This window comes from Vicia villosa, unplaced genomic scaffold (assembly GCF_029867415.1).
Source record: "Vicia villosa cultivar HV-30 ecotype Madison, WI unplaced genomic scaffold, Vvil1.0 ctg.000746F_1_1, whole genome shotgun sequence".
Classification (NCBI taxonomy): Eukaryota; Viridiplantae; Streptophyta; class Magnoliopsida; order Fabales; family Fabaceae; genus Vicia; species Vicia villosa.
In genome coordinates, this window is record NW_026705335.1 from 743,409 (window position 1) to 756,987 (window position 13,579).

General features: G+C 32.4%; 2 protein-coding genes and 1 long non-coding RNA gene across 3 annotated transcripts; all 3 read right to left on the reverse strand.

Moving 5' to 3' along the window:
• Nucleotides 1–1,047: 1,047 nt before the first annotated feature.
• Nucleotides 1,048–2,733, reverse strand: LOC131630878 (uncharacterized). Its single transcript, XM_058901616.1, has 4 exons — nt 2,344–2,733; nt 2,047–2,211; nt 1,419–1,527; nt 1,048–1,339 (listed from the first exon to the last, which is right to left on the reverse strand). The coding sequence occupies exons 1-4, from the start codon at nt 2,725–2,727 to the stop codon at nt 1,149–1,151; spliced, it is 849 nt and encodes a 282-aa protein (XP_058757599.1). The 5' UTR covers nt 2,728–2,733; the 3' UTR covers nt 1,048–1,148.
• Nucleotides 2,734–3,989: 1,256 nt separating this feature from the next.
• Nucleotides 3,990–10,172, reverse strand: LOC131630874 (uncharacterized). Its single transcript, XM_058901614.1, has 7 exons — nt 9,257–10,172; nt 8,609–9,050; nt 7,613–8,526; nt 6,286–7,506; nt 5,640–5,858; nt 4,699–5,556; nt 3,990–4,567 (listed from the first exon to the last, which is right to left on the reverse strand). The coding sequence occupies exons 1-7, from the start codon at nt 10,170–10,172 to the stop codon at nt 3,990–3,992; spliced, it is 5,148 nt and encodes a 1,715-aa protein (XP_058757597.1).
• Nucleotides 10,173–12,452: 2,280 nt separating this feature from the next.
• Nucleotides 12,453–13,071, reverse strand: LOC131630869 (uncharacterized). Its single transcript, XR_009292534.1, has 3 exons — nt 12,894–13,071; nt 12,744–12,803; nt 12,453–12,654 (listed from the first exon to the last, which is right to left on the reverse strand). It is a non-coding gene; the product is annotated as an uncharacterized LOC131630869 (long non-coding RNA).
• Nucleotides 13,072–13,579: the final 508 nt, after the last annotated feature.

Sequence of the window (13,579 nt, forward strand, 5' to 3'; positions counted from 1 at the left end):
AGAGAGGTTTGTACTAGCCTTTTTGCGATATATTTGCCTACGGTCATAATTGAGAGGAACACATGAAGCATTTGGACATTGTGTTGGGAATTATGGACACAATGGTATGGTTTCTAATAAAAAGAAATGCTACTTTGCCAAAACCTCAGTGGATCTAACAAGTCGGCTAGTTTCGAGAAACGTCAAAGGAGTAAGGGGATTTTTGGAATTAACCAGTTACCACCGCAAGTTCATTAAAGAGTAAGACAATATTTCCAAACCCGTGACTGAACTTTATATAAAAAGATGCTTTCCGATGGAGTGATGTAACCCAAGAAGCTTTCGACACTCTCAAGCAAAAGGTGACTGCAACCCAGTTTTTGAGGCTGACAAATTTCAGTAGAGAATTGTGGGGAAGACGATCTTTTAAGAGTTAGTGAGGGAGCAGTTACAAGTATTGACATCATCTCTAACATGGGGAGAAGGGACTCAGTTGAGAGAGGAACGACACAAGGACTCTTTATTGCTCAAAATCATTGAAGAGGTGAAGGAGAATGTATGAAAAAGGTCGGGTTTCACCTATGTCAAGGGAGTACTTTACTATGAGGGGCAAATGGTCATCTCTACTCAATCTAATTTGATTCCAAATTTGCTTCATTAACTTTATGCTAGTCCTCAAGGAGGGCATTCTGATTTTTATCGCACCTATCGTCGTTTAGCCGGTAATAAGGACTTTATCACTCGCCTTCTAAAGTCAAAAGGATATGAAGTTGTATTTGTAATAATGGATCATTTTTCAAAGCATAGCCATTTTATCCCCAAAAGCACATGTATATATTTTCTTAATGAGTCTTCTCAACAAATCCTCTATGAAAATATAAGTTGCAATATCTATTAGATATTTCTGTAAAAGTTTGATACTCATAACAAAGATGGGAAACGCTTTTATACTTTCTATTAATTAAATTATTCACCAATCATAATAAGTCCATGTAAAACAAATAAGTATGTTGACCCAAGTTCAACTCCTACATCTTTTTTCACTATATATTTCCTTTGAGAAAAAAATTCTAACCAATAAAATACAATATTTTAAGAGAAAATATAACTTGTGTTTGTATTACACCACAATATTATGAAGAGTTTTGAAGTTTGGTTCATATCTTTACTCAAAGTTCTTGTGAGGAAATATAGTTCACCCCATTTTGACCAATATGAGTTTGTAAATTGAATTTTCCACCAATAAAGGAATGATCGTTTTTGAAGATAGGACGTACAAGTTGAACATAACCACAATATTTCACTTTATGTTCCACAACATCTTTTGTGTACGAAGAAAGAGCCACTTGTGTTCCTTCCCCTGCAAAAGTTCAACTCAATTAAAAAAAGATCACCAACCAAAAACAATGTTAAATGGATCAAAATTGGATTATTTTTACCATGTGTAACAAGCAACAAGTTTTCAGTAGGATATTTATCTGCAAGGCTTGTAATTGCTTGTTGATATCTAACATTTGCTTGGGAAACTGATTCTTCCCACTTAGGTAGCTGAGATCAATCAAGAAAAACAAGATTTGATCAGCTCCAATAATCTTTTTTTGTTTAAACTAGGCTCACTCGAGCTAGAGAGAAAAAATAATCAATAAAATTTTCTTTCAAAAAATATAAAAGTACTCCATGCTAAAGGTATTACATGCATATTTATCTATGAAACATGGACACTGAAATAGATAAAAAAAACTATAAAGTGTGTTTAGCATATAATTTTGTTTTGAAATACTTGTTTAAATTTGTCCGACACATGTTGTATGGGCGTTCATACAGGTGTCGGACTTCGTTGAAGCAAATAAAACAACCTAATTTTTTAGGATACTTGTTTGACTTCTCTAACATTTGTCTGACTTTTCTAACAAATATCATACGGATATCATATAAGTGTTAGACACTGACATGGACACCTAGACACAACTATTCTTAGAGATGTCTGTGTTTAGTAGATATTTATGTTAATCTTCGAGAAAGTTGTTAATAATAAAATAAAAGATAAAATGAAATTCAGAGATATACCTCTTTTTGTACCATTTCTTCATTATTATCATTATCTACAGTTCCATTTGGGAACATAGTTTCAAGCTCTGATATGTCAAAACTAAAATTTCCATCTTTTGGAGCAACATTGACACGAATAGCTATTGTGTTTAGCATTTCACATAATCCATTCTCAATAGATACCTGCAATTGTGAGCCAGACATTTTCATTTATAAATCACAAATACAGAATCCAACAACACCATACAAGAATATCACACACGACTCCAACACAGATAATAGTTTAAGCAAATAAATAACAAAACAAATTCTAACCTTGACTTTTGAAGGATCAGCAGAAATGTCGTCATGGCTGACACTTCCACCAGCCTCGTTAACATCAGAGAGAGCGGTAACAATTTCTGCGGCAGTTTGGACGCAACGTAGAAAAGGGGAAACAAAGAGTCGATGAATCGGGAATCCGAAGTTCTTTCGGATACCTTGACCCGTTTTGAATGCTAGAACCCGACCCGACTGAGTGAGTGGCGGATCCCACGGTCGTGTGGCTGTGGATACCCACGTGGGTTCGACGTTATCGAGGCGTTCACTATGCCTCATTACGATGACGTTTTGATACATTACTGGATGCTGGTTTTCTTTTGAATCCATTTTGGCTGTGCGTAAATTAAGAGGACTTGAGGTTAGTTTTATAGGAATCATGTGTGTGGAGGTGCCTAATACAATTCAACTTTATTTTAAAAGCATATAAATAGTAGTAAGAATTAGGTACAAAATTAAATGTAAAAGTGTAATTAATTATAAAATAATTTTAAATGAATATTTATGTGAATTTAACCAACATAAGTTACATAACTAACCGTGTAAACGATTTAATCCACAGCCAGGGCCGGCCCAATGAGTTCGGAGGCCCTGTTCTAATTTATAAAATAAGATTAGATTTCAAAAAATACAATTTTATATCTATAGTAAAAAAATTATATATGATATTAAATTTTTGAAAACAAATTATAATTTTGCATATGTTTTTGAAAAAACAAATGTAAAATCTATTGCTTTTGTAATTGAAAAAAAATTTGAATTATGTTTTATATAAAATGATGACAAATAGACAAATTAAATCTATTTGATTTTTTTAATTAATGTATTATTAGGTTGGAATGAAAATGATGAAAAATTGCTTTAAAATAAAACAAAACTTAGTCCTAAGATAAAAAGGTGTAATTATAAGATTTAAATATAGAGAAATCTTTTCTTTTCTATTTAAATTATTTTAAGAGGAAGAAATAATGTCTCACTCTAAAACTTTAGAGTTTAAAGAATATGTACTAATTAATTTAAATTTATTTCACTCTAAACACTAACTTATCTTTAAATCATTGAATCAAATTAAACTGCATTTACTTTTTGTCTTAAAACAAATAGTTACTAGCTTTTAAAATTTGAATACACAACATTTAATATAAAACTAGTAACAAACCCGTGCTATCGCACGGGTCTCGTCTGAATTCACATTACATTTATAGATTATTAAATTATTAAATGTTACCATGTTTTCAGTTGAGTAACATGAATATAGGTAAAACTTCAATTATTTTATCAAATTTTCATTCATGGATTTGGAATATCACACATAATAACATGTCATTCAATTAACGATATACAAATTTTTTCAAAAGGTAAATTAAATAAAACAGCTAACATGAGTAAAACTAATAATAAGCTTTACATTGCAAAGTTCTACATTCAACGTATTTAAAAATATATCTCATGTAAACCATGTTGGCATTTAACTCCATATTTGTAGCAAGCGTCGGTCCTATCAACAAATCACGTCTGCATGAACAAATAGGAAAAATTATATACTTCTTGAAATACATGGAAAATGTACATATTATATATTTTAATTCAAAATAGATTTTTAATTTGAATCGTAAAGTATAAGATATAAAGTTTACCAACTATCAAAGTGCTTGAAAGACTTCCTTGTACACAACATTAGTAGTAGTAGAACACGGTACATTCTCCTTGTCATGAATTAGGATTTTCAGCCCACTTTTGCTCTTAACTCTTGAAATTGCAACATATAATTGACCATGGCTAAACACAGGAGTAGGCAAATACAATCCAACACTATCAAGAGATTGACCTTGTGACTTATTAATTGTCATTGCATAGGAGACAATAATCGGAAATTGTCTCCTAATCAACTTGAATGGCCAAGGTGAATCAGAAGGTGACATAGACATTCGTGGAATGTAAAAAATGTTACCTATGTTCTTTCCAGACATGATTTTTGCCTCAATGACATGATTTGCAAATCTTGTAACAATTAATCTTGTTCCGTTGCACAACCCATCGGCTTGGTCCAAATTTCTCATTAGCATAATAGGTGTACCAACCTTCAATTTGATCCTATGATTGGGAAGCCCCGACGTTCTTAATTTACTGAGAAATTCAGGAGTTAGAACTTCATATGCTTCAGTATAACTTGAATCTGTTTTATCAATGGAATCAAAACTCAAATACTCTTTCTCTTCTCCTAAAAAAAGTTTAAAAGCAAAACATAAATAAATTAGTAAAACTGTGATCTTAAATATATATATATATATATATATATATATATATATATATTATGAATGTAATAATACAGTAAATATAACTGACATGTACCTGGTATCAAGTCTAATACATAATGATTGATTTTGTCCACAACTTCAATGGTTGAAGCAAGAATAGCCTTTCCTTGTAAGAATTCAACATCTTGATATTTTTCCAACAAATTGGGATATGTGTTTTCAACAATTGCTCTTATAGGATCATCAAAATTTGATATTAATAGCTCTTGAGGAATTTCAATATCAACCAAACCATCATTGGGTTCACAAATCTTACCATCACCCACATTTAAAATCCATTTTGAAAATTCCGCTAGTTCATTAGAACTTGTGTTGTCTCTTCCCTCTTGAAGTCTCATATTTTTTGATAGTGTTAAAACCTGGCAATAATCCCATACATAAGATGAACTAATTGATGCATGAACAATATCAGAACGCCCAGCTCTTGGAACAACAGGAAGAATCTGTCTAAAATCTCCTCCAAATACAACAACTTTTCCACCAAAAATAGTATTCTCAACACCCTTTTTGCTCATTACATCTTTAAGGGTTTTATCCAATGCTTCGAAGCAGTTCTTGTGAGACATAGGTGCCTCATCCCATATTATAACATCTGTTGCTTCAAATAATTGAGAATGTTCGGTGTCTTTGTCGATGTTGCAAGTTGAGTTGTCAAGCGTTGGCACAGGTATTTTGAACTTTGAGTGTGCTGTTCTTCCACCCGGCAATAATAACGAAGCTATCCCACTTGAAGCAACAGTAAGAACAATTTTTTTTTGAGAACGAAGTGCACTTGATAGTGTTCTCCACATGAAAGTTTTACCAGTCCCTCCGTAACCATGCAAGAAAAATACCCCTCCACTCTGTTTGTTAACAGCACCCATGATTTTCTCAAATATCAAACGTTGTTCATCTATAAAAAACAAACCAAGAATTATAAGTGCAAGGATAATAAAAATCATTTTTGTAATTCATAGTATAAAGAAAATAAATCACCTGTAAGGGCATGAAAAAGTTCTTGGAATTTCTGTTTCTCGGTATCGGCATCGTAATTAAGTTCGTCATAAATAAGCCTATTGCCAACATGTCTTGTGACGTATGAATCTGGATACGGCATACATTTAAATTCATGCAAACTTCTTCGATTCGATTGCATCATGTTCTCAATCTCAATTAGTGTGAGATTCTTTAACTCATTGTCCGATAGCTGCAATTCTGTTAAAAAAATTTCATTAGTTTTCTATATAATTACATATGTATGATGCAACTGTTGTCGTGATGTTAAAATACATTGAACATAAGTCAAACAGTTGATGTTGCGGCTGCGTGAAGTTAAATGGAACCAAAGACACTGTTACAGCTGCAAGTTAAGAAAATAACTTACATACATGACAAATATGAAAATGTTTCTTACATAAATGGACATAACTTATGAATAACTTACATACATGACAAATATGAAAATGTTTCTTACGTAAATGGACATAACTTATGAAACATATTAAATAAGTGACATATGAATGAAGAATAATTATATTTTAAAGTAAGTTCATATCATTATATTTTGTAATAAAAAAAGATACAGCTTGCATTCGGAAAATAATATTTGTTGACTTAAAAAAGTTTAATAAATTGTCCATACCTCTTCTATTTGTTTTTTGCCTTAGTTGGTAGAGGATACCATCAGATAACGTCCTCCAAGTTTTTTCCCAAACATGTCGTGGTCTATTGACAGTACCGGATAGTAACATAGTGACAAATAACTTTCGCAAAAAATGCCCGGAACCCCAATTCTTTGCTTCGTCGATGGCTGCAACATATTCCTTGTCATCGTTAAGAAAGCCCATTTCGAAGCATGCATCCCTAAAAGAATCCTGAACTTTTCCACCCACAAATTTTATATCCTCATAGCAAGTTGGACCTTTGACGACTGTTAGCATCATTCTCAAGAAATATAACTCACCCGTACTTGGAGGGACCCAAATAAGTCTGCCAATTGTATTTCCTCTTTTACGCGGTCTCCATCGACGGTATCTTTTATCATAAACAAATTTGGAAAGAAATTGTGAGTACGTCAAATTCTTTGCCTCTGGGTATGCTTTGTTTGCTTCCATCCATGCCGTAAACATAGATTCTTTCACAGATGGTTTGTCAAGCACCTCATCTATCAATTCATAATCGGTATAATAAACAGAGTTATCTCCTTCAAGATGAAAGAACAACCTTTCAACTGCGGGTGATCTACCATGAATAGGAAATGAAAAAAGTCTCCAACATGCCTCACTTGGTGAGATATATCTGCAATCAAGATATTGCTTGATTTCGTCAACCATTCTGACCGAAGGAGATCCATCAGCATCAGTTTGGACAACAGCAGCAGTAATTCTATCATACCCCTTGTTAATATACTTAAATAAGTATTTAACTGAAGTACTTTGATTACACCACTCCATATTGATGTGTGCTTGGAATTTCTTCAACAAATATGGATTGTAAGGAACTACATATCTGTTATCAAGTTGAACGTGTTTTTTCAGCACTGTATTACCAGTTTCTCTTCTTCGGTACACGGGATATCCATCCTGATCAACAATGGTTTGGGTTTGATATTTCTTTGGAAAGTATTTTGAGCACTTTCCATTTTTCATGCAAGTTGAATTTGCATTTGCTAAACCACATGGGCCATGAATCATATGTGTCTTGACCAAATGGTAGAGTTGCCTATCATCTTCTTCTGTTGGTATCTCTGCTGAAATGATCTTGTTTATATCATCTGGAGTCGGATACTTGCTTGAAGGATGCAAGAATAATAGTATATGGGCGTGTGGTAAACCCCGCTTTTGGAATTCAATGGTGTATATATCTGAAATTAAGTAAGTTTAAACTTAGTAAAACGATGCATATTTTATATTTAATAAGATTAATGCCAAAAAATATAACTCGACTGAAAAGGTATTAAATTGACTTACATGCAATCACTCTCCCTAACATGTGTTTTTTTGTTAGATCACACAACAACTCATCGAACTTAATTTTGAAGACTCTTGAGATGATATCTGGACGGTCTTGAGAATTCAAGTTAATTTTGCTAAGCAACCTTTGGATTTCAGGCCAGTTGGGATTGCAAGTAAATGTGATTAAAAGATCTGGAAATCCAACTTGGCTACAAATTGCCATTCCATCAAAATAGAGTTGTTCCATAAACCTCCGACTTCCAACATAAGTTGAAGGTAAAACCACTCTTTTACCTTTGTTTGATCCTTGAGTGTTTGCATTCTGTTCAGATGAGCTCAAATTGCAATATTTCGAAACACGCAGCTTTTTCTGATGTTTTCGAATATAATTCAATCTTTGTGACTCCATCATAGTAAATCCATCAACCAAAAATTGTTGAAACAACCTTCTTGACCGCAATATAGTTTGTGCCTCATTATGTCTGCATTGAATCCTAAAAGCAAGCCATTCTCTAATGGTAAGCTTATTCCTCTTCATTTTTTTTTTGGTATTAGTTTCTCTAAGAAGAACTCCAAGTCTAAAACCATCTTCCCCATAAGGAAACAAAAGTGGATATTGATATGCCAGATAACTTGAATGAAACTCACTTATTCTTTTTAGCCTTCCGCTCTTTCTTTCAAGAAGAATATCCCTCTTAGAACCCGTATCAACATCACCAACTATTAGGGCGGCTACCTCCGAAACAGTAGGTTGGTTATAAATCCTTCCATCTGTTGATCTATCAGATATTAGCTTAAGCTTGAGATCAGGCAAAGGACAATCCTTTAATCTATCTGCTGCCATCCTAAAAGATTTGGCATGTGTGTTGAACTCATCTAACATGTCCTTCAATCTACTAACTGTTTCTGGAATAATATTGGGGTTGTTCCTGCATATAAAAGGAAATACTATGATGCAGCAATGAAAAATATTAAATATGTTGTAAAGAAAACAAAGTTTGGTAAAATTACCCAATTCCTTTAATTCTATGTTGAATCTCATTGTCGGTGTCGTAAACATACAGTTGAGCAAATTTTGGAGATTGTCCAGTTAAAGGTAACATGCTCCCAATTCGATGGCAAGTCTGTCCATGAATTCTTATGTTAGGTGGTCCACTTCCAGCTAAAAATCTGTTGTCGAATTTCATTCCCGGAGACGTAAAAGCAAACATCATGTTGTACATTCTACAAAATTGTTGATAATTTCGACTGTCTATCTCACTATTATCAAACAAAAGACGTTGTAGTAATAGTGGTGGTGTTTTCAGAAGTGGTAACACGACTTTCCCCTTTCCACAACATAGTTGAAACTTAGGAACTGCACTATGTTTTCGCCTGTCAGTTTTTTCTTGATACCACATAAGTGCCCCACATTGTGTGCATTCAACTATAGGATCACCAATATCAGAATAACCTATTTAAATGAAACGTAGTTGAGCAATTGGTTCATATTAAATAATAAAATTATAACTAAAATCATTCATATTAAATAATAAAATTATAACTAAAATCCACATTAAATCATAGCAGGTATCAAAGTGCAACATGTAATGGACAACGTCAAATTGATATGTATAATGAATTTAAAGAAGAAATAAAGTTGGGTTTAATGATAAATACCAATATTTAAAGAATCAAATGATGTAGAATTGGAGTCATAGACATCTTCGTCATCATAGCTGGAACTTGAGTCATAATTTGCATCTGCGGCATTGAATTCACATGAGCTATCACTGAAAGAATCATTTGTTACCGTCTCATCACCAGAGTAATCACTCTCAATGTTAACATCTGGAGTTGAAGTGAATGTTGTGGGTTCTTGTATAGGAATATTGCTTGTGGATGAAAAAGCCAGATTATGATTCTCATTTCCAAAATAATTGAAGAGTTTGACCGACATGGATTGAATAACACCTACATTCAACTGTTTTTTTGATTTATGAACATAACTACTTGGATGTTCATGAGGTTCCATATTTCTTTGATTAGAAAATGAGGAAGTTATATCAGAAAGAGGTGTAATAGTCAACTGTTTTTTTGATTTTTGAATAGAACAACTTGGCGGTGCATGAGGTTTTATGTTTCTTTGGTTAGAACATGAGGAAGCTATATCAGGAAATGGTGTTTTGAAATGAGAAAAGGATGGAGAATTTATCCTGAAAGGACCCCCACTGTTATTGCTAAGGTTGTTATGAAGTTTGTAAGATTGGGGCATCTTACCTTCCATAATACTTTTCCTCCGCTGTCGTGCTGAAGCTGCCAGTTGATTTGTAGAAACAATATTGAAACTCTTCATTGTACTTGAGTTGCTTGATGCAGATGCTGGTGAAGGTGAACTCATATTTCTTTCATTAAAGATTGATGAAGTTAAATCAGATAGTGGTGTTCTGATATTAACCATGGTTGGAACATAATACCTTTGAGAGTTTTCAATGGGATTGATTGTGTTTTCATCAGTTCTTCCTTTTTTCAATCTTTTATCTTTAAGAATTTGCTTCCTTTTACGTCTTGCCATTGCTGCAACTTGTGGTTCCATAGTGTTGGTTAGGTGATGCAAAAATGAATGGGTAGTATGGTTGTCATTCAATTTTTTTTGTTAACCACATAAACTGAATAAAATGAAAAAAGTTTTTGGTTATATGATAATAAATATAATTGTTAATACAACATTCACGGTTCCAAGATTTTGAATTAAAATACTGAAGTCAACAGAATACCAAGTAATTATTTTTGTGAACCATTTTAATTATTAACAATAATAATTAATAATAATAATTGCGTTAAATAGTGTTAAGTGTTATTTCAAAATTTAATTAAAAATGATAATTATGGACAATCAAGTACCAATAAGAAAAATTAACTTTCCAGATTCTAACCATTCTGCCAATTAATCTTGAATTGAAAAGAAAAGCAATGGTTAGAAAAAATCATTATAGTTTGACTTTGGAAACCGAAAATGATGTGTATCATGAATAGTAAATACTCAAGCATGCATTTGATAGGCTTGAAACGTTTTTTGATATAGCCATACCATATTGATTGTATCTCACTCCAAAATCAAACTAAACGTATCATTTTACTGATATTGGAAAATGAAATATCTACTATTCTTTATAATGAAGTTAAGTTTGTTTTAAAATATGCTATGTGTGTTTCAATTGTATACTGTTATTGAAATTATATAGTCTAAAATATTATCAAATTTGAAATAAACAAACTTAAAAAAGTTTTGATATGTTTTGCTGTTACATTTCGATAAGTTTGAAGATTCTAAACCAAGTAAATGATCAAACCAACAATTTTGTCAGTTGGCGGGTTGTTGAATCTTCGAGATAAAATGGGCGGAGCCATTGGCGGGTTGTTGAATCTTCGAGATGAAGCGGAAATGTGCGGTTACAAAGATGTGGAGGTTATGTGGAACATGCTAAGCTTAAGCCTCATGCATGATTCAATTAAAACCGCAAGAAATAGTAAACCAAAATTTCAAAAAGGTGCTTGCAAGCAAAGATTGAACTCGAGGCTGTTGAGTTGGACTAACCATAACACATAAAAAGTAAATGCTCAAAGTTTAGTATATTTTAATATGTGAATGTTTTGTACAGAATATGGTATAAATATAATGAGTCAATTTCATAAACTTATGTAACTTCCTTTACACACCGCGTAGAATTAATTTCATAACTTTTAATTTGTCTCTCTCTACATCATAAGGATAATGGACAGAAATGTCTTGTTGTATTATGTCACAACTAAGTGATGATGTGTATTTGGGCTACATTTTATGTATTGATCAAACCAAAATAATGAGTATATTTGTTCACGGCCACACTTTATTAGTTTCAACTCTCAAGGCAATTCACAATTGTAACATGGCTTATTTGTTTCAATTGATGAATGTGATAGTCTAATCTCAAATAAATATTTTTCTACAGATATTGTTTATCAAACTGCCAGAGAGAGTAAAAACGGTTCTAACGGTTTAAACATAAGTTGGAGTGAATCTGTGGAGAAGAATATAGATCATTTTGTTAGGCTTCACTTTTGTGACCTTTAAGCCAACAGTCTGGTCTTACAACTTTCTTTCTATACATTTATGACAGTTTTGTTCAGTTTGTAAATAATGATAGTTTCAGTTGAATCATTGGGATAAAACTAATGAGAGTGATTGAATCATCGGGTTTATCTTCCTTAGATGATTCAGACTCGAATTAAAGGGTGGTTTTGGAGTTGTTTATAAGGGGTTTCTCAGGAATGGAATGAATGTGGCAGTGAAAAGAAGTGAGCCAGGATCGGGTTAAGGACTTCCTGAATTTCAAGCTGAGATAATGGTTTTGTCCGACATTCAAATTTTCTACTGTTAATGTTGTATGCCACTGAGTGTTAATTTTGGTTGGTGTGGTGAATATTTAAAAAACGACAGTGCAAGACATTTGAACCAATTTGTTGGACTGGAAGCCAGAGTCTACTCGCATCGAATAGAAGTGGTATGGTTTGCCTGTATATGGAGCATTTCTAAGGCAAGAAATGGAAAACTTTTTAATAGGCGTAGGCTTCGCGCAGTGCTGGCTCGGGAAGTGCAGCATTGGTGGAAATGTTGCAAAATATCAAAAACATTTAATGTGGATGAAACTAAATGGTAGTAGGAATGATATATTAAAAGAAAGACACAAAGCTCAAACAATTATGCGAAAGCATGTTTACATAAACATGATTCTATTGTACCCAAACAACGAAAGTAATAGGAAACAATGCAATTGTTTTAAAACATAAAATAAACCAAAACTAACACTTAGCATAATAAAATTAAGTTGTTTCCATGATAAACTAAAGCTTAACAAACAGCCGTTTGTGTTCCATCTTTATATCGATTTTTCCTTCTTGATTGGTTTTGTCATCTTTGTTGAGGAAAGTTGAACACTTTCAACTTCTTCAGCTACGTCGGTTATTCTTCTCTTCGACGGTGTCAGCCCTGAATTCGCAACAGAAGGATCATAATCTGCAGATGCGGACAATGGTTCCTGCAAAATTTTAAGAAACATTGATTAATGATAATATGCAGCAAGCAATGTTATACTTAATGTAATCAAAGACAAAAGTATATACTTACAGAAAAACTCCTCAAATCCTCTTGCGAGGAAGGCTCTGATACGCCAAGCTTCGATGCTACCTGTCAAGACATAATTGAATCAGAAAAACAATCTATCATACCAAATTTGTTTCAGCGGCATACTTAATTTAGTCTTCAAACAAAACATACCTCTTCAGATTTGAAATTGTCCCGTATTTTCTTACGTGTTTCTGCATCGTCTTTGAACCCAATAACTGAGAGTCTTCCAAACTTTGGCTGAAAAACAGCTCTAATAGCTAATTCCTTTTTCAATAAAGCATCAAGTTCATATGGGAATTCCCAAGGATTGTCTTCACCTTCCTAAATTAATTCATCCAAAGGAAATATAAAATTAATAGCTCAAATTGATTAACAGTTGGAGAAATGATATAATTATAACTAAAATAATAAAAGTGCAACATGTAATGGACAACGTCAAACTGTAACTAAAATCTATAGTAAAAAAATTATATATGATATTAAATTTTTGAAAACAAATTATAATTTTGCATATGTTTTTGAAAAAACAAATGTAAAATCTATTGCTTTTGTAATTGAAAAAAAATTTGAATTATGTTTTATATAAAATGATGACAAATAGACAAATTAAATCTATTTGATTTTTTTAATTAATGTATTATTAGGTTGGAATGAAAATGATGAAAAATTGCTTTAAAATAAAACAAAACTTAGTCCTAAGATAAAAAGGTGTAATTATAAGATTTAAATATAGAGAAATCTTTTCTTTTCTATTTAAATTATTTTAAGAGGAAGAAATAATGTCTCACTCTAAAACTTTAGAGTTTAAAGAATATGTACTAATTAATTTATATTTA

Coding starts and splice junctions, on each gene's coding strand:
- LOC131630878 (XM_058901616.1), bottom strand. CDS start 2,727: ATGATTCCTATAAAACTAACCTCAAGTCCTCTTAATTTACGCACAGCC. Junction 1,528..2,046: donor AAGAAATGGTACAAAAAGAG/GTATATCTCTGA, acceptor GATTGATCTCAG/CTACCTAAGTGGGAAGAATC. Junction 1,340..1,418: donor CTTGTTGCTTGTTACACATG/GTAAAAATAATC, acceptor GAACTTTTGCAG/GGGAAGGAACACAAGTGGCT.
- LOC131630874 (XM_058901614.1), bottom strand. CDS start 10,172: ATGGAACCACAAGTTGCAGCAATGGCAAGACGTAAAAGGAAGCAAATT. Junction 5,859..6,285: donor GCAAAAAACAAATAGAAGAG/GTATGGACAATT, acceptor TTTTTTTAACAG/AATTGCAGCTATCGGACAAT. Junction 4,568..4,698: donor TGTATTAGACTTGATACCAG/GTACATGTCAGT, acceptor AACTTTTTTTAG/GAGAAGAGAAAGAGTATTTG.